At 38.5% G+C, this 17429-nt stretch overlaps 1 protein-coding gene and 1 long non-coding RNA gene across 2 annotated transcripts; both read left to right on the top strand.

Moving 5' to 3' along the window:
- The first annotated feature begins 1461 nt into the window (after nucleotides 1–1461).
- On the top strand, nucleotides 1462–4857 carry LOC139980880 (uncharacterized). The gene is made up of 2 exons (XR_011797718.1): nucleotides 1462–2116; nucleotides 2987–4857. It is a non-coding gene; the product is annotated as an uncharacterized lncRNA (long non-coding RNA).
- Nucleotides 4858–7609: 2752 nt separating this feature from the next.
- LOC139980876 (glutathione S-transferase theta-2-like) lies at nucleotides 7610–13510 on the top strand. Its single transcript, XM_071992871.1, has 5 exons — nucleotides 7610–7895; nucleotides 10042–10129; nucleotides 10839–10995; nucleotides 11574–11744; nucleotides 12286–13510. The coding sequence occupies exons 1-5, from the start codon at nucleotides 7784–7786 to the stop codon at nucleotides 12487–12489; spliced, it is 732 nt and encodes a 243-aa protein (XP_071848972.1). The 5' UTR covers nucleotides 7610–7783; the 3' UTR covers nucleotides 12490–13510.
- Nucleotides 13511–17429: the final 3919 nt, after the last annotated feature.

Below are 17429 nucleotides of genomic sequence, written 5' to 3'. Positions count from 1 at the left end.
TTTTGGAACATAAACTTTCTTAAATTTGCAAAATACAGCACCAGATTGCATCTAAGGAACCTCAATTAAAAGGGGAACACCCCTCACCTTAGACCCCTCCCCCAGGACGGCATTCACAAATAAACATTCTGCCCCCCCCCCCTAATTAAGTGCTGTGCTCCCCAAGATTGAAATGTCTGGCAACGCCACTGCCAACCAGAATTTGCAACATGCATCATATCACAGAATTTGAAGTATAAACATCTCTACCGCTGGATAAAACATTAATGTGTCCGGGCCCTGGTTTAACTGAAAGTAAGGTAACCCGGCCAGTCTCGGCCTTTTGGCTAAGATAATAAATGTTTAACATCTATTCCCTTCCCAGGGAACCGTGATACACATTTCACATAACATCGCCATAATCACACGATCACAGTCTTGATGACGTAATTAGGGGACTGAGGAGCTGGCATAAGAGTGGTTTTCGTGCCAATCAGCTCTTTCTTTCGTGACTTTTCTTTCAAAAGAAGAAGGAAAAGGATCACATAACGTTTTTTCTTACGTTTGGTTGGCAATTTACAAAGTCTAATACTGAGTATTACTAAGGAAGTATCATCCGAGATAATACAGTAAGACACGACGTGGGCCGGATTAACCAGCACGCTAATATACTAATATTATAAGGTTATAGTTCTTCCGCCCTCACTGTTAATATCCATTATGTTCAGATTCGCAAATGGGTTTGAGAGTGTTTCTAAGATTGAATACATTTTCAACTAGTAATTGGTTTTTTCCCCATTACAGGTGTGAGAAATACAGTTTAAAAGAAACATTTGTTCCGCACAATAATCAGAAAGATCCCGAAATATATACCTCTTTGGAGGGTTATAATGAAATTTGTTGGTTCAAATCTGCTGAAAATGATCTGTCAAATTTCAATTGGTGTCCTCGTTTTGATACCCAAACTTTCAATTGGATACTACATCTGAACGAAGTGTTAGGCCTTAGCATCCCCCCCCCCCCCAATACGATTCGGGACTACACCGAAGCTACATTTTTCACAATGAATGAAAAGTTACTAAGTTTTTAATTCATTCAATTTGATACCATGAGGTTGTCATGAATTTATGTGGCATGGTGATGGCACGTCGATATAAGTTATTTGTATGCAAAATAAAACTGTAGGCTACCCCTCCAGAGTAACTTCAATCAAGTTCACACATGTGCCTCCACATCAGCCTGCAAGAACTTTTGCTGTCAACGAATGAAATATGTCACTGAACTTAATTTCAACAATCGGTGACTTGAGCAAGTTGCATGAGTGTGTGCTTGGGGGGGGAGGGGGGGGGGGTTGGCAACAATTGTCGTATCATCCATTACATAACATTGTTGTCAACCCGAACAGATATTCCTTCTTTGAGTTTATCCCTTCTAGGTGGTGGAAAATTTAAAAAGTACTTTTAATAACTTTTAACTACCTACAAAATGTCCACATTTGTAAGGTAGTTCTAACAAATTTGTAATAAATTCAGTAGCAAAGTTCTCTTGATGATCATTTGACACTCTGGCTACTTTAATTTAAGTACACTGAGAAATGCAAATTTGTAAGTAGTAACAATTCTTTTGGCCTTATGTTTTAATTATTATATTAAAAGTACGTTGGATTGAATCATTAACTTCTAATCTGGTACCATTTGCATGTAGGTTACCCCTCAAAATCAAGTTTTCCCAGAAAGTGCAGGGAAACTCCCTCAAAATAGACATCTCCACATATCACCATCTCATTATGGTTTCTCTAGAAAAAAAATATGGTAACCTAACCCTGATCATCTTCCAAATCATGGATCAGCTCTCAATTTCATGCATATTAAGCCTAACTACTGCAATTTGAATTTTAATTACTTTCTTACTTTTATTATTCCGTCTAGTTTGAAGATGCTTTAGTTCTTAATTTAACCTTCTTATTTTTACATCAGTGGGAAGCATTGATGAAAGGACATAATAACCCCAAAGAAAAGGAAAACTGGAATTAAATGTCAAGAAAATTACACATATTGTCCAGAAGACATTCTTAGGTGATCAGAAATTCCTCTGCGGAAATGAAATAAGTGTGGCCGACATCTTTGCTGCAAATGAGGTAAACATTTTATATTCTTAAGAAGAGCTTGTCACATTTGAAAATTTATCCTGAAATGTTTTTTAAGGATGTCTTTAATAAATAATTTAGACTTGTTTAGAGTTTCTGTCATTTTGTTCACATATTGGAAACACATTGCAGAGAGGAGGAAATCTTTTAGTTTTGTTAAACGATTTCCCAGTATACTGTTTCCTTGTGATGGGAAAAAAAGGATGTTAGTAATATGAAAAATGTTTGTCATAAAGAATATGTCAACACATAGGAGCAGGGTTGCCAGATTTTTCTGACGCAACCGCCCAGATTGGCGGCCAAATCGGGTGAAAAAATGCAAAATACGAATTTTCTGTTTTTCTTTAATGTCAATTGACATTGTATAATGGGTAGGAATTGTGTTTGTTCACAATTCGTTGCTATGGGGGTCTCTTAGATGAACATTAGGGATTGAAATGTGGTAACAAACAAATCCAATGTTTCTGCCAACACGTAAGTCCAAAGTCAGACTGACCAACATGAAATGGTCAAAATCAATATGGGAATTTTCCGCGACTGTTTCTCTTGAATTGGTAGACCATTAAAGAAAAAAGTCCACAAAGAACCACCGAAAGGCTGTTTGGCTGGAAGTGACATTTCTATCTCCGCCCAATGAAATTTGAAAAATGCCAAATGTTGGCATTTTTGGCATGTAAGTAGCCAAACCGACAATGCTGCACAGTAGTATTAACAAATTGTGAGTACTACCGTAAACTAAAAGTTAATAGTAAAAGAAATCTAAACGTTTCACTAAAGTATGTCGCTATTTTTGTACCGTTTGTGAGTTTTATTTCTAGTTTATTTATGATGAATTGCTGAACATCTTCTTTATCCTGACAGATCGTTACTCTGGAATGTTTTCATCGAGATCCGTTTGAAGGTTTCCCAAAGTTGTCGGACTGGATCTGTCGAGTAAGTGAATCACTGACCCCGTACTTGGCAGAGACGCTAGAGGAAATGTTTGCTCTGTCCGGCCGGGAGGTTCCACCGAGATACACTGGCAAGCAGAAGTAGCAATAGGGCTCTCGTGAGAGAGGATAGTCTTGAGGGAACATATTTTTTTAACCGATACAAGAGGTCCATTTTCCAAGCATCCTGGTGATAAATCTCCGTTCAGTTCCTAGGTACTGTTTTTTGCGAGATATTAACATTTGCAGTTGACATGCTCAGTACAAAACGTGTATTTGTTGCAAACAGGTCTGATGAGTGTGTTCCTCTCTCATCCATCGAAAGTACATCTTCCTCCCTCTGGAGTGTCTTATTAAACGATGGGATAGGCTAAGGGGAAGCTGCAAGGTTTGGAATGCAAACAATTCTGCCAATTCTGGTGTTCATATGCATGCACAATGTAGGACCAAGCTACCTCACCAACTTGTTTCAGCTCCGACCATCATCCACACGCTCACTTCGCTCTAATTCATCGCTGATGTTACTCATCCCTGGAGTAAAAACACAGACTTACAGCTTGAGAACGATCCCATCCAGTGCACTGTGCCTGTGGAACTCACTTCCAGAACATGTAAAAATGTGCAATACTGTGAACGGTTTCAAATCAGCACTCAAAACGTATCTTTTCACCAAAGCATATATGTTATAATTGTTATTATTTGTTAAGCACTTCGAGAATTATTTCATATTTTGTTTGGCGCTATTTAAAAATTATCTATTATTATTATTATTATTACAACATAATTTCTATACATGATGAAGGTGTCTTTTTGTATTGATTGTAAGCTGACGCAGGGTGGTCACCCATATCTCATCTAGCTGAGAGACTATAAAGTCTACATTGATTCAGAAATCAGAAAACCCAGCATTTTCACTAATCATGTACACTATAGATCCAGGGAGTAGGTCTACGGGGCCATGACCCTCTCTTTTGAAACCTCTTTGGTACTCAAAATCAGCTACAAACAGTCCTGAGCATTCTCCTTCTTCCAGGAAATCCATCGCTGCATAAACTACCCGTTTATATCTGTAATTTTCTTTGGAATAGTTTGTGAATCTATGTGCCACAGCCAGTTAAAACTTCCATAGGAGATATTGCATCATTGATGTACAGGGGGTTGGGATTCAAGTCAGGCAAGTTTTGAACTCTTGTCATCGGATTGTCGGAGTGTTAGCTCAGATTGTTAGCTCAGTGGTTAACGCCGGTGCCTTTCAACCATAAGGTCCCCGGTTCGCGTCACTCCCAGATTAATGTATGTCGTCTAGTTCAAAGTTGTTGACAATTCATAATCATGGACGTTAAATATGAATGTAAGAGACTGACTTCGGTCAGCTTGCGGCTTTGATACGCCAATGAGGCTTCTTTGCGAGTTCTTGCTTGCAGGAGGATCTAAAATACATACATACATACATCATTGGTGAAGGTTCGGAGAGGTCATTTCTATGACAGAATGACCATTTAAACATTTTCTGTCAGACGATAGGTCAGTTAATAAAATGAGCATCGAGGACCAGGACTTTGTATACATTTCCCTGTTATACCTCCTCTTTACCACCTCTTGTATATACTGTTACTGAGAGCAAGAAGAAAAGGGGGAAAAAGAGCAATTGAGCAGCAAGTGTATGTCACAACTATTTACTGAAATATTACAAAACTATCAGATTTGGAAATTTCATATTTCTTTTTTGGAACATGAATGCAGCTGTTGAAAATATATCTAAAAGTGATAATATAAAATATATATTTGTAAGACTTTACTATATATTTTCTTTACCTCTGTTTTCTTTGATATGGTTGCCATGGTATGAGTAAGAGAAGCATTATGGGTAATTAACCCGGCAACCTATTTGAAATCCTCATTTCTTCTTTAGTATATTGTTGAAATGAGAATACATTTTTTTTCCATATTTGACCCCGCTACCTAGTTGAATCCAGATGCCCGGAGACCTTCCCCCTCCCCCTTTACCCTTACCCTTTCCTCTGGACTGATGCTAATGAATATGCTTGACTAAAAAATTCTTGCCATAGACTAAGTTACAGGAACCATTGTAAAGAACAGTTTAAGAAGTTGTCTCAAAACCATGATAACCATTGAACCCTTCCTTAACAATGAGATTTTATAGTGGTGAAAGCTTCATTCAATTCCTACAATGACTTTTTGGTTTCTATGATAATCGTACACTTAATTTGCATTCATGATGGCGTTTGTGTGTGCGTTTGTGATGCCCAACTTGTAAACACGATATCTGAAGAAGGGAAGGTCGCCAATTTATATTTGGTGTGTAGAAGTACCACATTAAGTACAAGAAGCATATCGTTTTTTATATGGAGGTCAAAGGTCATTGGGGGTCACCATAGGGGTCAAATTGTCAAAATCTTGTTAACACGATATCTCAAGAACATAAGCTTGGGAAAATCTCCTATTTAATATGTATATGAACCACATTGAGTACAAAAACCTATTGTTCTTGGTAAAAGTCATTTGGGGTCATCAGAGGTCAAAATATAACAACCTTGTAAACATGATATCTCAATATTGGGCGGATCTCATACTTAGTATGAAGGTGTATAACATTGAGTAAAAGCAGCCTATTGATTTTGGTGGAGGTCAAAGGTCATTTGAAGTAAAATGCTAAACACTTCACTTCCCTCTTACCTGTTTATGTACACACGCACCTTCCTAAATATAATATCGCATGGGAAGCTTGGACAGATCGCATATTAGGTATGTAATTGTACCACATTGAGTACAAGAAACCTTAATTTGTGGGCGGAGGTCAATGGTCGTTTGAGTTCACCAGGGGTCAAATTGTGAAAACCATGTTTTACACAATATTTCAACAAGGACAGATGTCATATTTAGTATGTTTGATGTATCACATTTAGTAAAAGAAGTTTGTTGTTGCGGTCAATGGTCATTATAGGACAGCCTGTGTCATTGTGAATTTATTGTTTGTCACATCAAACTGTTTTTCACTGTTTTACTAAGATCTAGTATGTATATTGTAAACCCTCACTATACATTACGTCAGATTAATGATGAAAACTACTCATGTTACATCATCGAAACCACAGTGCATTTTTTCATTCTGATTTTTTGCTGTGTTCATTTAAATTAAGGTAATAAGTTTTGTACCGGAAGTAAATTATACTTGAAGCAAACAAATGTACATGATGTACGTAATTTGAAGTTTTATTTCGGTAAGTTTTTTTTGTTTTTTGTTTGGCGGAGAGCCGATGGGGGCATAAGTTGATTGCCTACACGAATTTACGTTGTCCGGTTAAATTGACATTGGGATGAATCAATATTTGAAGCAAAAGTAAATACAATTAATTTACACTGTCCTTAAATCGTGAGTAAACAATCTTACAGTTTGTGTCAAATTTCCAGCCTTTACATTTCTCAGTTTACCAACACAATGTATTTCCAATGTTTGCGAATGACCAAATTTGACAATCAGTGTAATTGCTTTTTAGGTTGCAAACCAAAAAGGACAGCATGTGACCATTTTATCTCTGGCATATCGAGAACGGCCAGCAGCGTTGAAACTTAAAAATTAATTCAACTTCCAAAATTTGTGCTTTACACACGATTGCTGTCATATTGAACACCGCCTGATTTGATGTGAAAATTTAGGAGAATAATACTTTTAGTCACGTTTTGGGTTATAGCTCGACTTGAAACAAACCGTTAGTGGTCGGTGGCAACGAGGGACTGGGGAAGGTTCCCCATCGGACTGATGTTTGCCCCCCCCCCCCATAGTCTCCAATCGACTCCGGTAAAACAAAACTAAAGCCTCTCCGCCGTGAATTAACCTTTGAAGTGCCATTCATGCAGTTATTCTGGTACCGCCACGGGAGATCACAAAGCAGTATATATAGCTATAGCGTGTTGCCCTACAACGCGGACCAGAGAGAAAACATTGCCGAAAGATTTAATATACAAATGTTGCAAACTTAAACTGTCTTCACTTCACCCACCAACCCCCTCCCCCCCCCCCCCAAGAAAACTGATTATAATTAATGTGCCACTGAATAACTTGCCTTGAGCCTAAGCATAACATATCTCAGACTGAGCGATCATTGGAGGAAGTGACCATTTGTGGGCCGCAGTTCCATCTAACATATTTTGGGACTATTCTGATTCAGTATCCTAAAGTTCATCGATCAAAATCCCCTCCCAACCCGACCACCCCCCCCCCCACTCCCACAACATCCATTCAAAGTAGGGGTTTATTTTTGCAATTAAACTTTTGCCGGCAGACAAGTCGCTGGAAAAAGGTAAGAATTTAGAGCAAAACTTTCAGAAATAGTCAGTAGGATTTTCTTCATGCCAGAGAAAAAAAGAAAAGGAAAAAGACACATTCTAATGTAGACCTTATCGTTTTTTAAGAAGCCATAACTACCAACTCATGGACCCTCTTGCAACTAAATCACACAAGCATGACACAGCAGATTCAAGTGTCTGCCCGGTGTGTACTTGAACAACATAGATTTATTTACACACAGTGGTACAGTATACGCCGATATGTTCAGAGGGTGTGTAATCATACAGCTTTTAGTTGACCTAGACTTCGTTGTGTGCTAAAGCGTTGAAGCGTCAGTGTTCAATATAATAGTGTTTGGTGTGCGAAGCATTTCACCAGAGCTCAGTAAACATTCAATACGGTGGAAGAATTCAACTCAACATGGCGCTACAGTTTTACTACAATCCGATATCTTGTCCATCGAGATCTGTTCGAATCTTTCTAAAGAAAACTGGTTTACTGGTGGAAGAGCATATTATAGATCTGTCTTCAGGTATGATACGGTAGTATATAATAAGTGGTATATAATATATATATAGTATATTGTATATAGTATCATATATAGGTCTATCATATAGACTAGCAGGTATAGGTCGCATATGCCCATGTCTATAGATAATTCATTATTGTCATACACGCACACTTCAGCAATCGTTAGGTGTGCATATACTAGCAGGCTTCTATGTTCAGCACGAGCAGCGTTACCAGCGACAATTGACGAAAAAACGCTAGATTTGCGAAAATAAAACCCTAGAAAACGGTAAATGGTAGTTTCCCTAACTTTCGTGCTGTTTCGAGTCAATTTAGAACAGATTCGTAGGATGAATGGTCACCGATCACAAAGTAGATTTTGAATAGTTGATTTGAGTGATAGTCTGACCCAGAAAATTTGAAAAAAATATGGAAATTTTCGGTAGGAAATTCCGAAGATTGGGCAAAAATACTCAAAATAAATTGGATGGGTCTCTAGAGTAAGAATTTTGTCTGAAAAAAGGTCTATTTTTTGTAAATTTAACTAGTGTTAGGCAAAAAACGCTAGAATTACCAAAATTAGAAAAACGTGCACTAGAACCCCAGAAATGACTAAAAACGCTAGATCTAGTGTAAAAACGCTAACTCTGGTAACACTGAGCACGAGTACAACAGCACTAAGTATACGGTATAGGAGTATTGTACATGTTTAAATTTCCCTCCAGTCACTGAATAAGAGTATTTGGAGAACAAGGCTGCTCAAAGCACGTGTACGTCATTTTTGCATTAGCTCCAATATATGAGTAGGCTACGAGTTTATAGGTAAGTTACGGGGGTGGGGGGGGGGGGTCGTGTGTGCGTGGTGGGGGGGGGGGGTTGTGTGTGTTTTTGCAGAAATCCTTGGTTCAATGTAATATTGACAATAAATTAAAGCATGTAAGCTAGTCAGTTCATTTATTGGAGAATCAGTTTTGTCTCAGTAATGGTTTGATATATGGTTATCGTATACTGGCATTGATCGTGGATGAATAAGAACATAAGTATATTGCCTGATTATTCCTAATATATGAAAAATCCGGATTGATGCGGTTTGTTATATACTAGTGAGTCCAGGGGCATAGCGAGGAATTTGCCAAGGGAGGGGTGAAAACGGTAGCAGCTGTAGCAAGGCTATCCTAAGCGTAGCGCCACCATGTGTTGGCGCGAAGCGTACAAGAAAATGTTGGCCGAAAATGCCTCCCAGATCGCTGGAAATGACACTTTCCAGGCCTTGTTAGTTGCATCTAAGCATTTTTTATTTTGAAATTACTAGCGATATCATAAAAAAAAATAAAAAAATATGCTGAAAGGGGGCGGTTGCCCCATTCGTCCCCCCCCCCCCCCTTGGCTACGCGCCTGAATGAGTCTCCCCTCGCGAGGTTGTGCGTTTAACGAACATCTCAATTCAGTTAGTTGTATTTAATCTCTATGTCCTTCCATCTCCGTTTATAATTACTGTGTGCACATATAACTTAGCTAAAGTGATGATGCTGTTACACACGCGCTCAGCCCGGCTCCAGGAGTAACAGAAATACCGGTTCATAGCCATGGCAGTTTAAAGTTCCCGCTGTTTATCAGTTGGTTCATAAAGATTGTCAATTATAGCAGCCGATCCGCAAGTTTTTAGGCTCACCTTGAGGAATGCGTCACGACTGCTTCAGTTACCAATGCCTAATTACCTTCGTACTCATAATAATTAATGAAAGCTAGCTTGGACTATGGATTGATGTTAAAACCATAATAACAATTCACCGATCTCCGTCGACAAGCTCCGAAAACTGTAGAAGAAATTGTCGACGTCTGGGGAAATCCCGCGCGACCCACCGTAAAAATAGAAAGTGTTACGAGGATGTGATAAATAAGCTAGGGCGAGATGTGATTTTCCAATCAACAGAACCCATGCATTATATACCCTGCCTCTATCTGATTATTTTGTTCTCATTAATCTGAATCCAGTTTCAGCTTCGGTCAGTACTGAGTGAGCCGGTGAAGGGGAGGCAGGGAGGGGACTTGGTGGACCATCCTTGCAACATATGTTTTTACATTATATATGTGTACAGGGCAACGCTATAGTGGAATAAACTTCAACGTTTAAATAAGTGTTATGTTCAAATATAATTTCTCCATAGATGAACAACACTCTCCTGAGTTTCTGAAAATTAATCCGCGTCATTGCGTCCCGGTCCTGAAAGACGGCGACTTTATTCTCACTGAAGGGTAAGTCAATTTAAGTCGCTAAGAGAGCATGCATGCATGCTTAGAGTCTTCAAACTTGAACAAACACACGTTTCTTGAAAATGAGAGATAGGCCTATATCAAAACTAAATTAATTCGGTAGAAAATGAGGGAGCAAGGCTATGTCACTATATAACCATGCACCAAGAGTTTAATTCTAGCTTTGTATTATTTTCCGTGCAGTTATAAAATAGGCCTATATAAAACTTTGAAATAAACAAAAGTGGCCGAAAACGATTCTTTCCAAACAGGCCTACAAAATGACCAAACTCGACGGATGACAAAAACTTCCACACGTTCTTATCCCAACACCTTGCAATAATATATAAAGCCGCATGGCTGAGTTACAGTGCTTTGAAGAACTATATACTGACGGAAAAAAAGACATAACTTTTTTGATTGAAATTTAAGAACGTGGTGAACTGACCTCAAATGACATTTAAACTTGCTCAAAACACCTCAGTCCACAAATGTATACATGTATTTATTTTCAATTTTCTCCACATTTAAAAGCAGTTAAAATTTCAACCCCCCAAAAAGTTAAAATTATATGTCTATAAAGGTGAGTCATCTACCATGTATTTACTTGTCGTCGTGATGATTATGCTCCCATTTTGTCTTTTCTTACAATTTTCTATATTTTATATCATTGTCCCTTTTCATAATTTTGCCATTTTCCCCTCTCCATCAGTTGGGCTATCCTTTTCTATGTGATTGAGAAATTTTCAAAGGATATCGATGATCATTGGTACCCGAAAGATTTGAGAAAAAGATCAAGAGTGAACGAATATCTTTCGTACCACGATGGAAGCACCAGACAACTGTTTAGCAAAGTTTTTCGAGATGAGGTAGATATATATATATATATATATATATATATATATATATATATATATAGTTCCGTTTCGGTTATTTTAAATTTAATGTGGTTTTCAACTTTGCTAGGTTGTAAACATCGTTCATATTATAATATGGATAGATTTACCTTTTCCCGTTACCTGGACATGCTCTACTCAGTGGCGGATTGGCCTACCCTGCTCGGAACCTGTGCGTCATTTGGTCCGAAGCCCCGAAGGTGCAAATTTCTTCTTTGCGCCAAATGCGCCGATTCCATCCTTGCGCCAAATCCGCTGCTTGTTTCAGAGCCGGCGGTTGGATCACTCAGTGATTCGAAAGCAATCTATGGCCCAGTCCGCCACTGGTCGTACGCCCCCTCCCTTCTTCGCCTTCGCATTTCCTTATTACGAACGTGTCCTCTTCCCGCCGACTCCCAAAAGTCGAAAGGTTACTGTGCATATAGGTATAGCCCCATCATTTATAGATAGGTGTACTAAAGGAAAACTACATAAACCTACAACAACCATATTTACTAAAGATTATGAAGTCTCCGGTAACTTTGTTCTTTGTTGTATGTACCATTTTGCAGTATCTTTCCAAAATGCGCTCATATTGTAAACCTTCGTCAGAAGAAGATGCCAAGGAAAACGTGAAGCAGATGGAGTACGTAGCAAGCCAACTCCAGGATACCTTCCTAAAGGATCAAAAGTTCCTATGTGGTGACGAAATATCCATTGCTGATATCCTAGCCGTTGCCGAGGTAAAAATAAAAAAGAAGGAAGAAATACTAAAGTTATAAGGCCTAATCTCAGTTTGCTTTTTAATAAACAAAAGGAATAAATCTACTTAATGACAATGGGGGGGGGGGGGGTGGTGAACGACGGTGGTGACAGGTATCCCGTTATTACATGTCCGTCCACCCTATTCACCTCACCTCATGGTAGGACGGTCTCTACACCAGGGGTTGCCTAACTGGGGTGCATGAACATGATACTTGATCTTTCACGAAGCACTGTTATGAGTATTATAGTAGCCTATAATAATGACTCAGATCGTGTCCCGAAAAGTTGGGGGTTCGTGGACAACTCTGACATCCACAGAGGGGTTCGTGGGGGGATAAAGTTAGGGACACCCTGGTCTACACTAAGCATACACTCTCGAAAATTTGATTGATTTAATTCTCCATTGATAATCCATGATATATTTCTCTCTGTTTGTTTAAACACCGGACCGCATATTGTCCACACATTTCTTCCTTCTTTCAACACTCATGCATATGTATATATATTATGCAAAAACAGGTCATACAACCAACACTATCCGGTCGGGATACCACCAAAAACTACCCCAAACTGGCAGCCTGGGTCGAACGCGTCAAGGAAAGTCTGAATCCAGAGTTTGATGAGGTCTACAAACAATTCTATGAGATCCGAAGAAATTTTATGGCCAGCTCTGACCCTTCGACCTCTATTGAACGCAAAGTAATCCAGCAGATGCAATCATAGACCATCAGTAACAGACATATAATAGTTCGGAAAATCTGGCGTATTTCTTATTGCCAATTTTAGAAATGTAGACAAATATATGACTTACATTTTTAGTTACGTTATAAACGGATAGTTAAATAACACTTCATTTGTAGTAGTAGAGTTTCGCGAGGTTTCAATGAACTTCTGACCTCAGCCTGCAGGGTTTTCGAGAGCCAGATCGGACTACGGGGACAATAATTTAGGTCACTGAGCCCGTTTTTGAAATCTCCCAATTTTAATCAATTCTTCCTATATTTATGAAAAGGAGAATACATTATCCTTTCTTCCAGACTTCCTATAATTGACCCGGGCCCGGACTGTACCCCCCCCCACCACCCCTTCATCTCCTTTCGTCAAACATGTGTGTCCGAAAGTGTAGCGAATAATATGTGATTTAACGGTAGAATCCAATGCAGACAATTTCATGTAGCACAAACGTAATGTAATCTAATGTATTAATGATATAATTTTATTACATAGTTTGCTTCGTTTTCAAGTGTTTCATAAGTTTACGCTTAACTTCATCGTTTCTTGTGCCTTTTTGGTGGCTTAAAGTAAGGAATTACATTCCTGCTGCCTGTGTGTATAACATACACGTGTGCCTATGCCATCTGTGACGTCACAAAATGTTTGATAACATTTTGTATTACATTTTAAGTTAAGATATAAATTTGGAAGCGTTCTTTCAGCTGAAAACTTTGTTTATATTTACATTTGCAACAAACAAAACAAGATTCCTACATTCCGAAAGAATGTCAGTTTCTCTTTCTATTTTAGTGGGTAAATTATATTCCATATGATAAATTTGTTGAAGACAATTAACCTCTCAAGTTCCTACTTTTAGTAACCATTAATATTAACAGACTTTCTTCGTCCACTCGCTGCATAACCTTCTGTGCATGTATAACCATAATACATTCATAAATAAACTAACACGTAGAATTATTTTAGAATATTTTAAAAAGAAATTACAATATATCTCAATTTCTGTAAAGTTCTCACATCTGTGAAGACAAACTTTCGTTCCTTTTTTTTCTCGTTGTCTTGAGAGTTTGTGTTCTCAGACATTACCTCCCCAAGATTGAAATGTTTGGCGACGCCACTTCCAACCGGCATTTGCAACTACCATCATATCAAAGAATTTGAAGTTAAAACAATTCTACCGTTGGATATGACATTAATGTGTCCCCTGGTTTAACTGAAAGCATAGGCGTAGGAGGCGGGGGGGGGGGGGGCTTCAGCCCCCCAACCAAAAATTTTTGTGAAAATTCGGGCAATATGCTGAGAATTTTTCGGGCACCTACTGAAAGAAATATAATTTGCAATGTGTTTTTCAATGGTTAAACTGATAATATTACTATTATCATTATTATTGTAACGACTTCCCCAATAATTATAACAACATGGAAGGGTAATAATACGGCAAATGATTGTATGTTATTGGCATGCGATGTAAAAACTGATATGCACATTAACATGTTGAACGCGCGCGGAGGGCCCGAAAATTTGGTTATATTTGGCAAGTCGTTACAGCCCCCCAAATCAAATAAGGCTCCTACGCCTATGACTGAAAGTAAGGTAACCCGGCCAGTCTCGGCCTTTTGGCTAAGATCATAAATATTTAATATATATTCCCTTTCCCCTGGACCCGTGATACACATTTCACATAACATCGCCATAATCACACGGTCACAGTCTTGATGACGTAATTAGGGGACTGAGGAGCTGGCATAAGAGTGGTTTTCGTGCCAATCAGCTCTTTCTTTCGTGACTTTTCTTTCAAAAAGAAGAAGAAAAAAGGACCACATATAACGTTGTTTCTTACGTTTGGTTGGCAATTTACAAAGCCTAATACCGAGCATTACTAAGGAAGTATCATCGGAGATAATACAGTAAGACACGACGTGGGCCGGATTAACCAGCACGCTAATATATTATACTAATATTATAGGTTAAAGTTCTTCCGCCCTCACTGTTAATATCCATTATGTTCAGATTCGCAAATGGGTTTGAGAGTGTTTCTAAGATTGAATACATTTTCAACTAGTAATTGTTTTTTCCCCATTACAGGTGTGAGAAATACAGTATCAAAAGAAACATTTGTTCCGCACAATAATCAGAAAGATCCCGAGATTCCGAAATATATACCTCTTTGGAGGGTTATAATGAAATTTGTTGGTTCAAATCTGCTGAAAATGATCTGTCAAATTTCAATTGGTGTCCTCGTTTTGATACCCAAACTTCCAATTGGATACTACATCTGAACGAAGTGTTAGGCCTTAGCCGCCCCCCCCCCCCCAATACGATTCGGGACTACACCGAAGCTACATTTTTCATACAATGAATGAAAAGTTAATAAGTTTTTGGTTCCTTGCTTTAGCAAAAGGAACCTATGCAGTCAGGTTGGCGTGTGTGTGTGTGTATGTATGTATGTGTGTGTGTGTGTGTGTGTGTGTGTCTGTGACACTTGCTTGGGTACGCTGTATCTCAATAAGGGAATGTTGGATTGAGGCCAAACTTGGACTATAGATCCGCCATATGGAGAAGGTGTGCCCTATTGTTTTTGGTGCCCACAAAGGTCACCAAAGGTCAGTTATGGTCCAAAAACCGAAAATATTAAAACTGCAATAACTCCCAGTGCCAATGTGCGACAAGATTGATATTTTGGGACAAGTTGTGAACTGGTTAGGGGAGCATTTTTAAACTTAACGGTCATGTGATCCGAGGTCACCAAAGGTCAATTAATGATAAAAAACTAGTATTTTTGCAATAACTTGAGAACGAAATGTCTGTTAGGGTTGGGAGTTGCCTCAATGTAATCCAATTGTCGACCCGCATCTGGGTGACCCTTGACCTCAATTTGACCTCTGGTGACCTTTTCGTGTTTTTGGGATTTTTACAGTTTCGATGCTATTTTCAGATGTCAAAGGTACCTTCTGATCATAAATGTCAATAGGTTGACCCCGTGTGACCTTTATGTGCGAAGTTATATGGGGTCAAAGATTTTCGGTCGGAGTTAGGATGGTTGTACAGACTTTTCGTTTTGTTTTTTGGAATCAGGAGATTAAACTACATCTGAAACCAAGGTCAAAAGGTCAAAGGTCACAGTAGAAAAAATGTGCTTATTTTGGGAGGAAACGAGCAAAAAAGAAAATGTTTGGTTTTGATGCTAGATTTGGATATCAAAGGTACCTTCCGATCAAAAATGTCAATTGGTTGACACCCGTGTGACCTTCGTGTGCGAAGTTATACGAGGTCAAAGTTAATTTTCACACATTTAATGCAACAACTCCCAGTTCGAAGGTGTGACATGGTTGATATTTTTGGACAAGTTGCAAATGGTATAGGGGAATATTTTCAAACTTAACGGTCATGTGATCCGAGGTCACCAAAGGTCAATTAATGTCAAAAAACTAGTATTTTGGGGGTAGAAAATGGGCAAAGAAAAAAATGTTTGAACTTTTATAGTTTGATGCTCTAATTTAGGTCTCATCAATCAAAAATGTCAATAAGTTGACCCAAGGTGACCTTTGTATGTTAAGTTATATGAGGTCAAAGTTAATTTTCAGACATTTAGTGTAATAACTCCCAGTGCCAAGATGTTACACAGTTGATATTTTGAGACAAGTTGCAAATGGTATAGGGGAATATTTTCAAACTTAACGGTCATGTGATCCGAGGTCACCAAAGGTCAATTAATGATAAAAAACTATTATTTTTTGCGATAACTTGAGAACAAATTGTCCGTTAGGGTTGGGAGTTGCTTCAATGTAATCCAATTGTCGACCTGCATCTGGGTGACCCTTGACCTCAATTTGACCTCTGGTGACCTTTTTAGTGTTTTGTGGATTTTTACAGTTTCGATGCTATTTTCAGATGTTAAAGGTAATTTCTGATCATAAATGTCAATAGGTTGACCCCCGTGTGACCTTCGTGTGCGAAGTTATATGAGGTCAAAGTTAATTTTCAGACATTTAATGCAATAACTCCCAGTTCCAAGGTGTGACAAGGTTGATATTTTTGAGACAAGTTGCAAATGGTATAGGGGAATATTTTCAAACTTAACGGTTATGTGATACAAGGTCACCAAAGGTCAATTAATGATAAAAAACTAGTATTTTTGCAATAACTTGAGAACAAATTGTCCGTTAGAGTTGGGAGTAGCTTCAATGAAATCCAATTGTCGACCCGCATCTGGGTGACCCTTGACCTCAATTTGACCTCTGGTGACCTTTTCGTGTTTTGTGGATTTTTTGCAGTTTCGATGCTATTTTCAGATGTTAAAGGTACCTTCTGATCATAAATGTCAATAGGTTGACCCCTGTGTGACCTTCGTGTGCGAAGTTATATGAGGTCAAAGTTAATTTTCAGACATTTAATGCAATAACTCCCAGTTCCAAGGTGTGACAAGGTTGATATTTTTGGAGTAGTTGCAAATGGTATAGGGGAATATTTTCAAACTTAACGGTCATGTGATACAAGGTCACCAAAGGTCAATTAATGATAAAAATCTAGTATTTTTGCGACCACTTGAGAACAAATTGTCCGTTAGGGTTGGGAGTTGCTTCAATGTAATCCAATTGTCGACCCGCATCTGGGTGACCCTTGACCTCAATTTGACCTCTGGTGACCTTTTCGTGTTTTGTGGATTTTTACAGTTTCGATGCTTTTTTCAGATGTTAAAGGTACCTTCTGATCATAAATGTCAATGGGTTGACCCCCATTTGACCTTCGTGTGCGAAGTTATTTGAGGTCAAAGTTAATTTTCACACATTTAATGCAATAACTCCCATTGCCAAGGTGTGACAAGGTTGATTTTTTTGGACAAGTTGCAAATGGTATAGGGGAATATTTTCAAACTTAACGGTCATGTGATCCAAGGTCACCAAAGGTCAGCTAATGTTAAAAAAGTAGTA

Source organism: Apostichopus japonicus, chromosome 15 (assembly GCF_037975245.1).
Source record: "Apostichopus japonicus isolate 1M-3 chromosome 15, ASM3797524v1, whole genome shotgun sequence".
Lineage (NCBI taxonomy): Eukaryota > Metazoa > Echinodermata > Holothuroidea > Aspidochirotida > Stichopodidae > Apostichopus > Apostichopus japonicus.
This window is presented reverse-complemented; position numbering and strand designations above follow the sequence as displayed.

Excerpts from the sequence above, each read along its gene's own strand:
- LOC139980876 (XM_071992871.1), top strand. The coding sequence starts at position 7,784 with ATGGCGCTACAGTTTTACTACAATCCGATATCTTGTCCATCGAGATCT. Across the intron at positions 7,896-10,041 it reads TATTATAGATCTGTCTTCAG|ATGAACAACACTCTCCTGAG; the intron begins GTATGATACGGT and ends ATTTCTCCATAG. Across the intron at positions 10,996-11,573 it reads GCAAAGTTTTTCGAGATGAG|TATCTTTCCAAAATGCGCTC; the intron begins GTAGATATATAT and ends ACCATTTTGCAG.